Source organism: Stegostoma tigrinum, chromosome 13, assembly GCF_030684315.1.
Source record: "Stegostoma tigrinum isolate sSteTig4 chromosome 13, sSteTig4.hap1, whole genome shotgun sequence".
Taxonomy (NCBI): Eukaryota; Metazoa; Chordata; class Chondrichthyes; order Orectolobiformes; family Stegostomatidae; genus Stegostoma; species Stegostoma tigrinum.
The window spans coordinates 73,319,062-73,336,284 of NC_081366.1; the positions used below are offsets into that span (position 1 = coordinate 73,319,062).

Below are 17,223 nucleotides of genomic sequence, written 5' to 3' on the forward strand. Positions count from 1 at the left end.
TCTTGATCTGTCTGCTTTGAACAACAGCTAAGCTAAGCAGGCTCTAAGACTGTATGAGCCATTATAGTTAAGCACATGACTTACTTGTACAAAAAGCCCCCACATAAACATAAATCAATTTTACTTTCTTTCTTCCCTGGCATATTAGCAGCAAGGTAAATTGTGATCATTCCCATCTTCATCAAGAATGGGGAGAATGAAACTGGAAACTTCCATGTTACTAAGAACAAAACAGACATTTATCATCACAAAAAATGGCTTTTATCCACATTCAGAAATTCTGATCAGATTAATTTCAGATGAGCCAATCCTTTATAATGAAGGACTTTAACATGGCTTAGAAGGTAAGAACCGTAGCGATAAAATTATGCCAACTTAGTGCTCTTTATGCCTAGTTATTACTGTGCAGACGAAATTTACCAGGATGTTGCCAGGAATGGAAGGTTTGGGTTATAAAGAAAGGCTGGGACTTTTTTTCCATCGGAGCATAAGAGGCTGAGAGGTGGCCTTATAGAAGTTTCTAAAATCATGAGGGGTATAGTAAGAGTTGATGGTAGTTGGCTTTTCCCTAGGATGAGGGGATTTAGGACAAGGGGACACATTTTTATTCAGAGAGGAGAGAGATTTAACAAATATATGGGGACTAATATTTTACACAGAGGGTGATTTGAGTATACCATGAACTTCTTGAGGAAGTTTTGGATGTGGGTACAATTACAATGCTTAAAAGACATTTGGATAAGTACATGAATGGGAAAGGTGTGGAGGAATATCGGCCAGGAGCAGGCAGGTGGGACTAGTTTGGGTTGGGACCACGTTCGGGATGGGCTGGTTGGGCCAAAGGGTCTGTTTCTGTGCTGCATGACTCTATGACTCTACAGCAGGTTGCAAAGATTAACAAACGAAATAAATGTGCACAGAAGTGTAAGTGTTTACTATGCACTCCGCTGTGGGCATCACTAATCAGCATTCCTGACCTCATAAACCAAGGTCGCTACTGGGCAAGTTGCCAATCTTTAAGGAAAACAAAGGCATAAATAAACTCTATCCTGGGTCTTGTCCCTGGACCATTGTGAAATACTGGAGGGTAATAGAAAAATAACAGCATGCAGCATGCCATCCATCATTTTCCGGAGATGTCAAAAGCAACATAAGATCAATATTGCAAAAGGTGAAGTTAGCTATAACATATTCAAGCAAGTCAACTTTTTTTTTTCTGTGTACATTACCACACGTATAAACAGCTTGGAGAAACAGGATCGGCTTGGTTGTCTCAAGGCAATAAAAAGATACACAGCTCCTAAGTTACTTTCTTTCAGTTCATTCATGATGGAGATGTATCACTGCGCCTCATGACATTTTTTTTGTCAGAAAAATATGTCACCAACATTCTCAGGGATATAAAGTAGTTTCTTTTTTAGTCAATCCATCATCAGTGACAGTGATCATAAGAAACCCTCACAAGTCTAGTTGAATGATTTTACCTTTGAGAAAACATCAAGATCTATGACTACATGATAAGGAGGCCACTAATTGCAAAATGCTCCCACATAGATCACAGGGCAGCAAGGGGAAAAGGTAGAAGTATGTCCTTTCTATGTTTTGAACAACACAACTGTTACTCTAATTATTCGTTTCATCTTTTGCTTGGTAAGGCATATGGCAGAGAGGCTGTGAAATGTAGTAATTGGTTGAGACTGAAGATCCACCAGGCAATATTTTCACACACCTTCACCAAGTATGAAAAAATAAGTTGATTCAACAATTCAATTTCTATGCAAAACAGTGAATATTTGAGAAAGAAACTTGTATTTGCTTCTCTTATTGCATGGTATGGAGCACTGTCCAATATTTCCATACAATGAACAGTTCAAGGCTGTTAATGATGGCGGCTCCTATGTGTGATTTTCACAGAAGATGCAATACCATGGTCATCATAAAATTTTACGGCAGGAGCTTATTTAGACTTGTACAGCACAAAAACAAATCCTTTGGTCCAACTTGTCTGTACTTAATTTTATTTTCAAAAACAAAAAAAAATTGCTGGAAAAGTTCAGCAAGTCTGGTAGCATCTGTGGAGAAAAATCAGTGTTAATGTTTCAGGTTGACTAACCATTCCTCAGCACACTTTATTTTATTTGATTTTGTTAACCAAGGACATCCGCAGCCACTCATCTCTGCCATTACCATTTTATTTGGAGCACTCATCAACGTGGTTATAGCCAGCACCCCCAAATAAAGGCAAGTTATTATTTAATTTGTTGACACCTCTCTCAGGCAAATAATTCTGGTCCAATAGTTATTTTATTTACTTCGAAAAGCCTTCATGTATAATTTATGCACGTAGCCCCAAAATAGAAACGGCACATTGTTGGTTAACTCTCATAGTTTACTTTTCAGGCATGCTTTGATAGATGCCTATGGAATGTCTCAGCCAATTCAGCATTCACTGCACATCTGACAATATCCTGGAATATCTCGCTGCAAAATTCAATGTTGTGGCATCAGGAGAATGAAACGTTGAAGGGCATTACTAAGGCAGTTGCACTAGAGAATTCATGGAAATGAGGCTGACAAGTTCTTCAGATCTGATTTTCTACATCCCAGAGTGTTGGAAGAGGTGGCTACAAACTGAACTAATTGATTGATGGTCATCTTCCAACATTGTATCAATTCAGAAATGATGTCTAGAGATTGGAATGTAGAAATGTTATCCCACTATTTAAGGACATACAGCAGTACAGCACAGTATAGGCCCTTCAGCCATGATGTCATGTCGACCTATTTGAGTAGAGAGCGAGGCAGAAAACAGGATAAAGCAGAGCTGTTAGCCTTACATCAGTAACTCAGAATACTCTGGAATCTATTCTAAAGGATATGATAAATTGAGATTGGATAACAATTGTGTAATTGGGAAAAGTCAGGTAGAATTACAAATGAGGAATCAGGGTTTTTTTTTAAAAGGATGCCACTAGCAAAATAGATAAAGAGGAGCCAATAGATATAGCATAATTGGATTATCAGAAGGTTTTTTATGAAAAAGGAGGGGACCAATTAACAAAATTAAAGCACAAAGGATAGTGTAATCATTGGAATTGTTGACTACGACAATCTTGATTGATGATGTTAACCCAGGCCAATCAGAAAATCCTGGCTGACCAATGCAAGCAAGGGATTTAGAAGCTCCTCATCTCAGGGGACTGACTCTGAGCTGGCTGGTCACAGCCAGTGTACTGTGCACAAATAAATAAAGGGTTACTTAGTGATGGAATACCAGCCTTTGTGCAGTTACTTCAAGCAGAAAATATTGTACTGTCACGGATTAAGGTTAGGATAATAGGCAGGAAGCAGCTTAGACTTAAAACAGTCTTCTCACATTGGTAGGCCGTGACATGTTGGCTACCACAAGGATCTCTACTTGTGCCCCAGCTCATCACAATATATACCTATGGCTTGCATGTGAGAAACAAATGTATTATTCACTAATTTTCAGATGATACAAAGCTAAATGGGAAGATGCTTCATGAGGAAGATGTAAAACAGGTAGATTTCAGTCAGGCTTAGTGAGTAGGCTGGAACATGGAATATAATAAGGAAAACTGAGAGGTTATCCACTTTGGTGGGAAAAGTGACGTGCAGCGCATTTCTTCAATGGCAAAAGGTTGTAAAGTGTAAATGTACAAAGGAATCTCGGTGTCCTTATCAACACGTTAGTGAAGGATAACATATAGGTGCAGCATGGTATGAGAAAGGCTAATGGATAGTTATCCTTTATCACAAGAGGGTTTGGGGTGGCCATAATGGAGTCTTGCTTCAATTGTACAGGGGCTTGTTTAGGCTACACATGGAGTATTGTGTGCAGTTTTGGTCTCCTTATCTCAGGAAAGGTACTGTTGTCATTGAGGGTGTGCAGCAAACTTTCACCAGGCTTACTCACAGCACAGCTAGGCTGTCCTATGAAGACAGCGCAGGTAAACTGGGTTTGTATTCCTTAGAGTTTCGTAGAATTAGAGGTACTCCCATCGAAAGCAACAAAATAGATAAAGTTAATAAAATGTGAGGCTGGATGAACACAGCAGGCCAAGCAGCATCTCAGGAGCACAAAAGCTGACGTTTCGGGCCTAGACCCTTCATCAGAGAGGGGGATGGGGGGAGGGAACTGGAATAAATAGGGAGAGAGGGGGAGGCGGACCGAAGATGGAGAGTAAAGAAGATAGGTGGAGAGGGTGTAGGTGGGGAGGTAGGGAGGGGATAGGTCAGTCCAGGGAAGACGGACAGGTCAAGGAGGTGGGATGAGGTTAGTAGGTAGCGGGGGGTGCGGCTTGGGGTGGGAGGAAGGGATGGGTGAGAGGAAGAACCGGTTAGGGAGGCAGAGTCAGGTTGGACTGGTTTTGGGATGCAGTGGGTGGGGGGGAAGAGCTGAGCTGGTTGTGTGGTGCAGTGGGGGGAGGGGATGAACTGGGCTGGTTTAGGGATGCAGTAGGGGAAGGGGAGATTTTGAAACTGGTGAAGTCCACATTGATACCATATGGCTGCAGGGTTCCCAGGCGGAATATGAGTTGCTGTTCCTGCAACCTTCGGGTGGCATCATTGTGGCAGTGCAGGAGGCCCATGATGGACATGTCATCAAGAGAATGAGCGTAGGCTTGGGGACCGCTTTGCAGAACACCTCCGCTCAGTTCGCAACAAATCATCCCCTCCCCCCACTGCACCACACAACCAGCCCAGCTCTTCCCCCCCACCCACTGCATCCCAAAACCAGTCCAACCTGTCTCTGCCTCCCTAACCGGTTCTTCCTCTCACCCATCCCTTCCTCCCACCCCAAGCCGCACCCCCCGCTACCTACTAACCTCATCCCACCTCCTTGACCTGTCCGTCTTCCCTGGACTGACCTATCCCCTCCCTACCTCCCCACCTACACCCTCTCCACCTATCTTCTTTACTCTCCATCTTCGGTCCGCCTCCCCCTCTCTCCCTATTTATTCCAGCTCCCTCCCCCATCCCCCTCTCTGATGAAGGGTCTAGGCCCGAAACGTCAGCTTTTGTGCTCCTGAGATGCTGCTTGGCCTGCTGTGTTCATCCAGCCTCACATTTTATTATCTTGGAATCTCCAGCATCTGCAGTTCCCATTATCTCTGATACTAAAATAGATAAAGTGATAGGTTGGGCACACACAGGCAATCTGTTTCCTCTAGTTGGGGAATGTTGAATCTGGTTGGGCGGAGGTAGGGTGATTTGAAAATAAGGGAGCTACTACTCAGAACCATGATGACTTATTTTTCTTTCGCACAGATAGTTGTGAACCTTTGAAATTCTCCTTCACTGAGGGCTGTAGAATGTGGTCTTGGAATATGTCTGAAGCAGAAATCGATAGATTTACAATGACCAATGTTGTAAAGAGCTATGGGGATAGGTTGGCAACAGACATCAGGTGTTTGATCAGCTATGATTGTTTTTGTTGGCAGATCAGACTGAATGGGTTGAATGGCCTTCTCTTGTTCATATATTCTGATGAATTATCACCAAGTTTTGACTCAACTTCCTTGCAGAACAAACATTTAGTCAATGAATGAATTTACAGAACTGGTGCTTTGCACAAATCATTTAACAGCTGTCTAAAAATTCGATAGAACATAGAACAGTACAGGAACAAACCCTTCAGCCACAATGTGGTGCCAAACAAGATGCTAAATTAAAGCAGTGAGGAGCTGGGGGAACACAACAGGCCAGGCAGCATCAGAGGAACTGGAAAGCCGACGTTTCGGATCGGGACCTTTCATTTTCTGAAGAAGGGTCCCGACCAGAAATGTCAACGTTCCTGCTCCTCTGATGCTGCCTGACCCGCTATGTCCCTTCAGCTCCACATTGTGTTATCTCTGACTCCAGCATCAGCAGTCATACGATCGCTAAATTAAAGCAACTCCCGCTGTCAACAACGAGTCCATACCCCTGCAGTCCTTGCATATTTGTGCACTTATTTAACATCCAAAAATAATTTAACTATCACAAAAAAATTGACAGGGATTTTTCTCCCCCCTCCCACTTTTAGCCATCTGAGACTCATGGAAACTTTTCCTCGATTACAACGCGCCAGTCCTGAAAAGTAAGAAACCTATTAAATAACACAGGAACATAGAGAATCATCACAGTAATGAAAAGAATAGTGCTCACCAGCCTTCGGATTTCCTTCTCAGATTCCCATTTGATCTTGGCAATGGCCTCTTGGTGAGACTGGTGTTCGCTCCTCAAGTTTCCGGCCTTTATCTTATCTGCTTGGATCATATTGTTCAGTGACTCTTCCACCTGTTTCTTGGCTGATTTCAGTTCGCTTAGCTCCTGCAGCAGTTTCAGGCGCTCGGAGTCAAACATTTTCCTGGCCTCATCCCGGGCCTCATTAAACAACGCTGTTCTTACTTTGTCACTGCTGCCATCTCGCAGCGCATTCACAAGTGACCTCAGCCGCTGAATGTCGTGGTCTTTGATTTTGATGGTGCGAGACAGCTCCTGGTCATGTTGCTTTATCAACGTCTCACGGACAGACTGCAGTTCTTTCATTTTATCCTCGTGGAGTTTGCTTTTTAAGTCTGTGATGCTTGCTGTGTGCTTGTGTTGCTCCTGTTCTCGTATGCGTTTCACCTCTTGCACTTTTTCCCGTTCAAGTTTGCTAACCTTGGAAACAAAGTGACGTGCAAACAAAAAAAAATTAGAACGTCAAACAAGAAAACAAAAGCAGTACTCGGGGAATGAAGTTGCTGAGAAGCACTGAAGGATGATCTGCCAGAACGTGGCTCAGGGTGCTGTATTGGCAGAGATGCTACGTTCTAAGTGAATCATTAGCTTCAGATACAAGCCACCCAACTGAAAGATGTCAGAGAAAATTAGGGCACTTATCCCCCATGGTTTGGTCAACATTTATTGGCTCAATGGTCATCAGTTTTGCCTCACGGCAGCAGGGATCCGTGTTCAATTCCACCATCAGGTGACTGTGCAAACTCCACACATTCACCCCCGCTTCTGTGTGGATTTCCTTCAGATGCTCCAGTTTCCTCCTGTTGTCCAAGGACGTACAGGTCGGGTGGATTGGCCATGCTAAATTGCCCCATAGTGTCCAGGGATGTGCAGGCTAGGTCGATTAACCTTGGGGAATGCAATGTTGCAGGGATAGGGCGTGGGTCTGAGTGAGATACTCTTTAGAGGGTTGGAGTGGATTCAATGGGTTGAATGGCCTGCTTTCACACTGTAGACATTGTCTGCTTGTTACCACATCACTGCCTGAAAAAGCAAACTAGCTGGGTTTTTTTCTATGATTATGCATCAAAAATACTTCATTACTTATCAAGTCCTTTGAGACAAACATTGGTTGTGAGAAGTAATGAGTAAATGTTAATTTTCCATATGAGCAATCACGTTAAAGTTCTCTTTCTAATTGGCCAAACAATTAAATTACAATATTTTATCATTGAGTCAGTACAGGAATCATTGTTCTGAGATTCAGTGAAGTTGGCAAGAAAATTGACAGGATCTTGATTTACTTTCAATTATGATGAAAATTTGAGTTGATGATTAATGAACCCTCACTTTTCATAGAAGCACAAAAGACGGCTATGAAGAAATCTTAGACAAGCTTGTTATCTTTAGAACAGAGAAGGCTGATGGAGGGTTTGATTGAGGTATATAAGGCTATGAGGGGCATTGACGGGTTCGCTAAAGAGCAGGGGTTCCCCTTAGTTGAAGGGTCAATAACAAGGTGGTATAATTTTAAGATGAAAGGCAAGAGGTTTACAAGGATGTTGCCAGGGTTGGAGGGTTCGAGCTATAGGGAGAGGCTGTGTAGGCCGGGGCTATTTTCCCTGGAGCATCAGAGGCTGAGGGGTGACCTCGCAGAAGTTTATAAAATCATGAGGGACGTGGATAAGGTGAATAGCCAAGGTCTTTTCCATGGGGAGGATAGGCCTTAAACTAGAGGGCATAGGTTTAAGGTGAAAGGGGAAAGATTGAAAAGGGACCTAAGGGCGATTTTTTCACAGAGACGGTGGTGTGGTTATGGAATGAGCTGCCAGAGGAAGTGGTGAAGGCTGGTGCAATTACAATATTTAACAGGTATCTGGATGGGTATATGAATAGGAAGGGTTTAGACAGATATGGGTCAAATGTTAGCAAATGGGACTAGATTAACTTAGGATTTCTGGTCAGCGTGGACGAGTTGGACCGAAGCATCTGTTTCCAAGCTGTACAGCACTATGACTCTAAGAGATTGAGAGGGCATTTGCGGGAAGTATTTTCACGCAGAAGATGGTAGGAATCTGGAATGTACTATCCAAGAGGGCTGTTGACATGGGAAACCTCTTAATCTTTATGACGTCATAACATTCAAGGCTATGAACCAACTGATGGAAAGAGGGACTAGTTTAGATTCGGGATAGGTTTCTGTTTGTTGTCCACACTTAATGGGCCGAAAGGCCTCTTTGGCATTGTATAACTTAATGAAAGCAATATCAAAATGGTTCAAATGGAACTTGGACACAATAGTAAATTTTAAATTTGATTCTATTTTTGTTTATTTATTAACAGGTGAAAGTTCGAAGATGACGTAAAACAGAAAATCTAGCATGCAATGATTCCAGGGATAAATTTATAAAATGGTTACAACGCAGAAGGAGCCCCATTCAATTCACGTGTCTGTGCTGCACAGTGCAAATACAAGAAATGTACAGTAACACCTTCACCTTATAACACTGCAAATTGCAGATACCTCTATGAAATCAACCTTCAACCTTCTACCTTCTCTTCTCCAAGGAGAACAGCCTCAACTTCTCTAATGCACTTACAAAACTGAAGCTCCTCCTCTCTGGGGACCATTCTTGTGAATCATTTCTGCATGATAATGCTTTTACGTGCTTTCTAAAATGTGGTGCCAAGAATTGAACACAACCATAGAATCCCGAGTGTGGGAGCAGGCCATTCGGCCTATCAAAGCCACATTGTTCCTCTGAAGAATATCCCCCCCAACCCCAGACCCAAGACCCTCCTCTATCCCTGTAACTCTGCACTCCCCATGGCTAATTCATCTAGCCTGCACATCCCCGGATAATATTGGCAACTTAGCATGGCCGGTCCATGTAACCTGCACATCTTTCGACTGTGGGAGGTAACTGGAGCACCCAGAGGACATACACACACAGACACGGGGAGACTGTGCAAATTCCACACAGACAGTCACCCAAGGGTGAAATTGAACTCAGGTGCTATGAGGCAGCAGTGCTAATTACTGAGCCACCATGCTGCTCCAATCCTTGAGGGCAAATTTGTATTTTATACAGCTTTATTGTAACTTCTTCCATTTTGACAACAGTCCCCCAATTTTAAATGGCCAAAGCATCTCTTATTTGTTTATTGGAAGCAATTTCCTTAAGCTGCCCTGTCACTTTCAATGATGCGCACACATATAATCGAAAATCCTGCAACCTCTTTAGAATTACATATTTTGTTTTAGTTTCTCCCCATTCTTTCTCACAAATGTAGACTTTTCTGCCCAGCCCAACAACCAGTCTACATCTTTTTGAAGTTTAGCATTCTCCTTCTCATTGTTCTCATACCTTGAAGCAATGTCTTTTATACCAAGGTCTAGATTATAAATATTAAGGAGAGTAAGAGTCCATGTATGAATTCCACGAGAAGACTATCAGAATTATTCCTGTAAAACTCTGTGGATTATCTTGTTGAGATCAGCACACTCAGCCTTGTCCATGAGATCAAACATTGAATGTTCCTGGTCTATATAGCTCACTACAACTCCACTTTCACCTGCTTGTTACGCACCAGACCAGACCCCCTCAACATATATTAAGAAGTTAGCCCAGACCCTAACATTTCCTTATTTTAAAAGTAAATATTAGGCACTGTGTTCCAGATGCAATTCGATTGGCCAAACTACATTAAGCAAACACAATTCATGCAAACACTACAGATGAAACACAACAAAAGAAAGAAGAACTTGGAATAACTTAGCTTTGCTGGAAAAATTAACAGAATAATAGATAGATATGATAACTATTACTTTTTAACTGTTCCAACATAATAACATTCCATAAACACACCCAAGGCAAAAAGGCAAATTCAGAAAGCAGATTTATCTCACATGCAGTTCTCCAATCCAGGAGGAAAGAACATTAAAAGCCAATTCAGAGAGAGTGTGCAGCAGCTGGGAAAGCCTATCCAGCCTTTTCCTATAACTCAAATCATCCATTCCTGGTAACATCCTTGTAAATCTTTTCTGCACATTTTCCAGTTTAATAATATCCTTCCTATAGCAGGGCAACCAGGACTGTACATGTAATCCAAAAGCGGCCTCACCAATGTCTAGTCACATTATGCCGTTCCAATTCTTACACTCATGTGTTCTTTCACTGCTTGGTCTGTGGATGATCTTGTGTTGTAGCTTCTCCAGGTCGATACCTCACTTGTAGATGTACCTGTCACTGCTCCTGGTATCCCCTCCTACCCGCTTCACTGAAACAGGGTTGGTACCTGAATTTAATGGCAATGCTAAAATGAGGGATGTGCTCGGATACGAGGTTTCAGGGTGTGGCTTAATACATCTGTGTTGCTTCAGGCAGCCTGTGGTCAGTGCCTCAGGGATGCCCAGTTTTGAATGAAAAGACTTGTTTTCAATCAATCCAATTTAGCACCATGGTAGTACCACACAGCACACCCTTTGAGGGGTGGGGGGGCGTGGTTTGTGTGGGCTTGGGGTGGTGCAGTCATGAAGGCTTCCTCGATGTAAAGGCATGACTTCCTTTCCAAAGGGATGGTCACTTCTGCCAATTAAGTCACGAGTTGATGGGTCAGTAAGAAGCAGGTTTTTAAGAATGAGGTCAAGTAGATTTTTTTTCCCTGTTGTTGGTTCCTTCAATAGCCACAACACTGGCATCCACCCAACAATGGGAATACTTTTGCAGGTATGTCCTGTGCACAAAAAGGAGTATCAATCCAACCAAGCCAGTTACAGCCGTCTATGAAGAGCAAAGTAGTGGAAGGGGTTGGCCACATTAGAATCAAATGGCATTTTCAATAATAACTTATTAATTGACAATCAGTTTGGATTCTACCCAGGGCCACTTAGCTCCTGATCTCATTACAACCTTGGTTCAAACATGGACAAATGGGCTGAATTCCAGAGGTGGGGTGAGAGTGACAGCCCTTGACATCAAGGCTGCATTTGACCATGAGTAGCATCAAATATCCCGAGCAAAACTAGAATCAATGAGAATCAGAGCGTGAGCTCTTCCCTTGTCAGAGTCACACCTGGCAAAAAAAAGATGGTTATGATTGTTAGAGGTCCATCATTACAGTTCCAGGACATCGCTGCAGGTGTTCCTCAGAGTACTGTCCTAGGATATCTTCAGCTGCTTCAATGACTATCCCTGCATCTCAAATTCAGAATTGGGAAGTTTTCACAAATCGTCAGTCCTTTTCGTGGCTCTTCAGATACTAAAGCAACTGGTGTCCATATGCAGCAACCCTTAAACAATAGCCACACTTGGGCTAATAAATGGCAAGAGACATTCGCATAACACAACTGTCAAACAATGACCATATCCAATAATAGAGAAACTAGCCATTTCTCTTTGACAATAAATTGCATTGCACAGTTGATTCTACCACTATCCCAACATTCTGGGTTTTACAGTGACCAGAATCTGAGCCATTTGTATACAAACAGCATGGCTACAGATGCAAGTCAAAAACTAGAATTTCAGAGGTAACATAGCTCCCCAACATCTACAAGGCACAAGTCAGGAGTGCGTTGGAATGTTCTCCACTTGCCTGGATGACTGCAACATCAACACTACTCAGGAAGCTTGGCACCACCAAAAACAAGCAGTTTGCCTGGTTGCCATCCCATTCACCACTTCCAACATTCAGCCCATATACCAATGATGCACATTTGGAGCAATGAGATCCACATCCAAATGAACCACTGACCACCACTCCTTTGGCAGCACTGGCTAAACCCACAACATTTACCTCCCCGACAGTCCATGGTACAGATGTGTGGGAGCACCACTTGCAAACTCACACACCATCCTCCCATGGGATTATATCACCATTCCCTCTTTGTTGTCGGGTCAAAATTCTGTAACTCTCTTCATAACAGCACTGTGGATGTACCATTAACACCAAGGACCACAATGGTGCCAAACAGCTCACCATCACCATCTCCAGCAATGCCCACTTCCAGTGACTGATTTAAAAATGCCCCACATCCACACCCTCCCATCCAGGGTAAACCTTTGTAAAAAAGCATGAGTGTGACAACATGAAGTAGTACGATTCCTCTAGTGAATCAAGCTTTGTAGGTCATCAGCAACAGGCCTCCCTGCCTCATGTTTGACCTGAAGCCATGACGCTTCATGGTGCATAATAGAATCCCAAACCAAAAACTTTATAGTAACAAAAGCAAAGTTGCTCGAAATGCTCAGCAGCTCTGGCAGCATCTGTGAAGGAGAAAACAGAGTTAATTTTTCAGGCCCAATGACCCTTCCTCAAAACATTATCGTAATATAAGTCAGCTCTAGATGCGAGTAAGGAGAAGTGTGTGAACTTGGCAGGGCTGGGTTGCCATTATTATTTCTCATTTCAAAGTTGATGTGGGGTGATGGCCTGGTGTCATTCCTTTCCTTACATTTTGTATGAAGTCATTACAACTGCTAATATTGGTCTGCTGGGTCATTTCAGAGTCAACCAGCAGGAATCACACGTAGGCCACACCGGGCAAGGATAGTAGATTTCCAAAAGACAATCAGTAACTAGGTGTAGATAATAAAGTGTGAAGCTGGATGAACACAGCAGGGCAAGCAGCATCTCAGGAGCACAAAAGCTGATGTTTCGGGCCTGGACCCTTCATCAGAGAGGGGGATGGGGAGAGTATTCTGGAATAAATAGGGAGAGAGGGGGGAGGCGGACCAAAGATGGAGAGAAAAGAAGATAGGTGGAGAGGAGAGTATAGGTGGGGAGGTAGGGAGGGGATAGGTCAGTCCAGGGAAGACGGACAGGTCAAGGAGGTGGGATGAGGTTAGGGTTAGATGTGTTTTTTTTAGAAAATTGATTTCATTGTCACTCTTAGACTAATGTTAAATTCAAGACTGAATAATCAAATTGAAATTTCAAAATCTGTCAAGGTGAGCTTTGAGCTGATGTTACCAGAACATTAGCCGAAACCTCTAGACTACTCGTCCAGGGACATTATCACTATGTTACTGCCTCCCTATGTATGTAGTTGAAACATTGGAAACAAAGTTTGCCACATAAATGTAGGATTTTACTTCACTATATTCAATTTCAAAGTCCAACCTCCCCAGCAGCTTGTGCACCTTCTGTGGATAAAAAGATTACAAGATAAAAGGCTAATGATAATTCTGTTGGGTAAACTGATTAGAAACCTCTATTAAAGTAAGCAGAGTGGTGACAACAATTGCGATCTCGGTCTAGAATCCTCCAAGGTTGTTTGAGATACTTATTGATCAGTTCTGGGTAGTTTACACAAACATGTATCATTTGAGAAAGCCCTCCCAAGTTGCTCTTTGTTTCCTTTGGCTGTTTTTAATCAAATAAGAGAGCTATCACTCACTTTACATTTCTCCTGGTGAAGTTCTATTTGTATATCGGTCAGTTTAGTCCTAAGATCTTCATTAGCAGCTTGTAAGGCAGCTATAAGGGCTTCAGGCTTGTCAGCCTTCCCACGCCCTTTCTTGGACATCTTCAGCTCTTCCCCGCAATTCTTTTTCAATCAAGAATGAACAGCCATTTTCTTTTCAGTGCGAATCCACTGGCGCATTCTGTATCACATTCCTCAGCTCCCTCCTGCCACCAGTTCTGCTATGTAAGCCCTGCAACAAAGACACAGAGGAAAAGATTCAGTCATGATACTAACAGAAGGCTCATCACTTATTCGCACGCAATGACAATAACATCATTACCAAGATGATGACAACTTTAATTCAGTTTCATCCAGTCAAATGTGTGGGGGATAAAGAATTTTTAAACTTCCACCAGCACTTCTTAGAACGATTCTAATATTTACACAGATACACTCCCTTTTTGCAAAAGGCTTCCAATGTTACTTTTGCAACCAAAAACAGAAATTGCTGGAAAAGCTAAGCTGGTCTGGCAGTGTCTGTAGAGAGAAATCAGAGTTAACATTTTGAGTCCAATGGCCCTTCCTGTTCTGAGGAAGTATCACCGGATCGAAGACACTAACTCTGCTTTCTCTCTCTCGTTGCTCAGCTTGTCCTGAAATTTCTGGTTTTGTTTCTGATTTACAGCATCTGTAGTTCTTTCGGATTTTATCCGACATTACTTTTCCATGTAATGGAAGAATAAGGAGCTTTGACCTTTGAGTGGAGCTCAATCCACTCATTGTTTTGGTACGATGGGTCTCCAAGAGCCAACAGTGATCAATTCTGAAAAGAAAAAACAATCTTCAAAGCCACAGGCAGTGAATAATGAGCAGTAAGTCAATAAATGAAAGCATGCAGTTAAATGCTGAGATTGATAATCAGATTGGTTCAACTGATCAAGGCATTGCAGAACTGAACTATACAGAAACCAGATGGTCCAGTCTAGAAGGAGATCACTAACCCTAATTGTTCCAACTACTGCCACAGTCTCTTCATGTGTTGTAAAATGCTTTGTGTCATCTAGTGGTTACGACATGCACCTGTAATGCAAGACTTTGTTTCTATACAATTGACCTTGAGAACATAGACTAAAGAAACGACACATTGGCCAGATTGTGCAATCTTAAATATGATGCAATGAGCTCTTGTGTATATGTGTGATAACACTCTTACTGTCAAACAGCCTGATAGTCAGAAACAAAAACAGTTATTCAGCAGATAACAAGGTGTAGAGCAGGATGAACACAGCAGGCCAAAGCAGCATCAGAGGAGCAGGAAGGCTGACGTTGCAGGTCAAGATAGTCAGCAGGGCTGGCACCATCGATGGAGAGAAGTTGGAGTTAATTCAGTTCTGAGGAAGGGTCGCCAAACCTGAAACATTACATCTGACTACTCTCCACAGATGCTGCCAGACCTGCTGAGCTTTTCCATCAATTTCTGTTTTGGTTTCTGATTTACAGTGCCTTCAGTTCTTTCAGTTTCTATTTACCACTGCCGGAAACATTTTCACATGAACATTTCATGCACTTGCACTAAATTCTTGACAAAGATATTAACATTGTTATTACCTGAAAGGAATTAATTAACATCTCTGTTTAAGACAATTGAGGACAAATTGGTAACAACAATTTAAGCCTTTGTGCAATTAATATTGCCAACAGTATGATCAGACATGAAGAATGGCCTTTCGATGATAAATTGTAGAGCTCGCGAATCCCAAGGGAAAACACAATTCCCACCGTGAGCCAGCACCTGGAGAAAGGAAGAAAAGAGAATCAGAAAATATTTTTATAACTCAGTCAAATTTCGAACCCAGCTAGTTACTGCCCCAACAGTCTACTCGCGGTTATCAGCAAAGTGCTGGAAGATAGATATGAACAGTACTCCTAAGCAGCACTTAAGCACATCATAGTGTGGAAAGAGACAACTCGGCCCATCAAGTCGGTACCGACCCTCCAAACAGCATCCCCATATTGCCACATTTCGCATGGCTAATCCACCTAGCCTACACATCCCTGCACACTTCAGGACAATTTAACTTAGACAATCCACCTAGCCCTCATTTTTGGACAGTGGGAGGAAACTCATGCACCCAGCAGAAACCCACACAGACACAGGGAGAGCATACAGATGGCACATAGTCATCCAAGGCTGGAGATGAACCCAGGTCCCTGGCACCATGAAGCAGCAGTGCTATCCACTATGCCAACCTGTCCAGTAATTCAGGTGTCTCAAATGGGTTGGGGGATGAGGGATGCAGAAGCCTTCCTTCGTCAATTGCAACCTATCTCACCCATTTACTGGAACCCTAAATTGTGGGACTAGGTTTATTTTAATACTCTGAGTCAGCAGCTGCAGAAATTCAGCACAGAAAACAGGAATTCAGACTGGCAGCATCCTGTCATACACCAGCCTTGTCCTCGTCTTAGATCTATGATCCACCAGCCTCCAATGGCCACAATCCTCATTTCCACAGTCCTTCCTTTTACAAACCCTGAGATTTGTTTCTATCTAATGAGCTGCAATGTCAACTCCACTGGTACTTGGCTGGAGCCCATTAAAGGAGATAAAACTCAAACTCAGTGATTCAACTTCTACAAATCATAGAGTGTGTGGTCTAAGTAATGGGGCTTAATGCCTGGCCCACAAACCCAGACCATTCTCTAGACAGGCTAGCATTGGTGCATTGTCGGCCAAAATCTTTCTGAAAAGATAGCGATATTTTTGCAGCAAGGAGTGTTTGTTATTAATGTAGAAATCAGCTATCAATTGGAAAGATACTTTGAGCTGCAATTCTAGAGTTTCTCTAGACAATTTTCATTATCCGCAGTCTGTTTGCATTGATATTTCCCTACTACTTTTAAAAACTTGCTGTATTTCAGACATTCTGCCGTGAAATACATGGGGAATCAAGTTAAGGTTGATAATTAAGAATCAAGTACCCTGTGTAAGATGATCAGAGGATTAGATAGGGTGGACAGTGAAAGCCTTTTTCCTTGGATGGTGATGGCTAGCACGAGGGGACATAGGGTAGGATGCCAGGTATGTAGGGCACTAGATGAGTAGAGGAGATTGTGTCAGTTTGCAATGTGGGAGGGAAAGTGGTGCAGTGGTAGACCGGGTCAGGGATGATGAGAAAAATGTGGTCCAATGGCGGGGCTGCAGGGCAGATGGGTATCGGGTCTGCAGCTGGTTGTACAGGGAGTGGGAGAGGGGGAGATGGTGGGTGGGTCAGGTTTGGCAGGGAGTTGGCTTAGGTGTCAGAATAGGTTCAAAGGGGTATCCAGTTGGGTATAAAGAAAAGGAAGAAATTGGGCAGCAGTAAATTCAGCGGGGTCTTGGACATAGCTCTTTCATTTGAATCGAAGTGAAATGAAATGTTTCACCTTCTTTACTACGACCCTGAAGCATAATGAAGTTGGGGGAAAGCCAATCAGTATAAAATCGTGGTAAAAATGCTTATCAATTGGCACTCAGAATCCATATGAATGCAGTTGCCATATTGATTCAGTTATGGTTGTATATCTTTTCAATTCTAATAGAC

General features: G+C 42.7%; 1 protein-coding gene across 1 annotated transcript in view; it reads right to left on the minus strand.

Annotated features, from left to right (window-relative positions):
- Nucleotides 1-17,223, minus strand: part of LOC125458353 (janus kinase and microtubule-interacting protein 2-like) — a 252,037-nt gene that overhangs the window by 105,542 nt on the left and 129,272 nt on the right. The window contains 3 exon segments of the mRNA XM_059650780.1: nucleotides 6,172-6,669; nucleotides 13,631-13,889; nucleotides 15,248-15,431. Of these exon segments, the coding sequence (XP_059506763.1) occupies nucleotides 6,172-6,669; nucleotides 13,631-13,759 (627 nt within the window). The 5' untranslated portion in view covers nucleotides 13,760-13,889; nucleotides 15,248-15,431.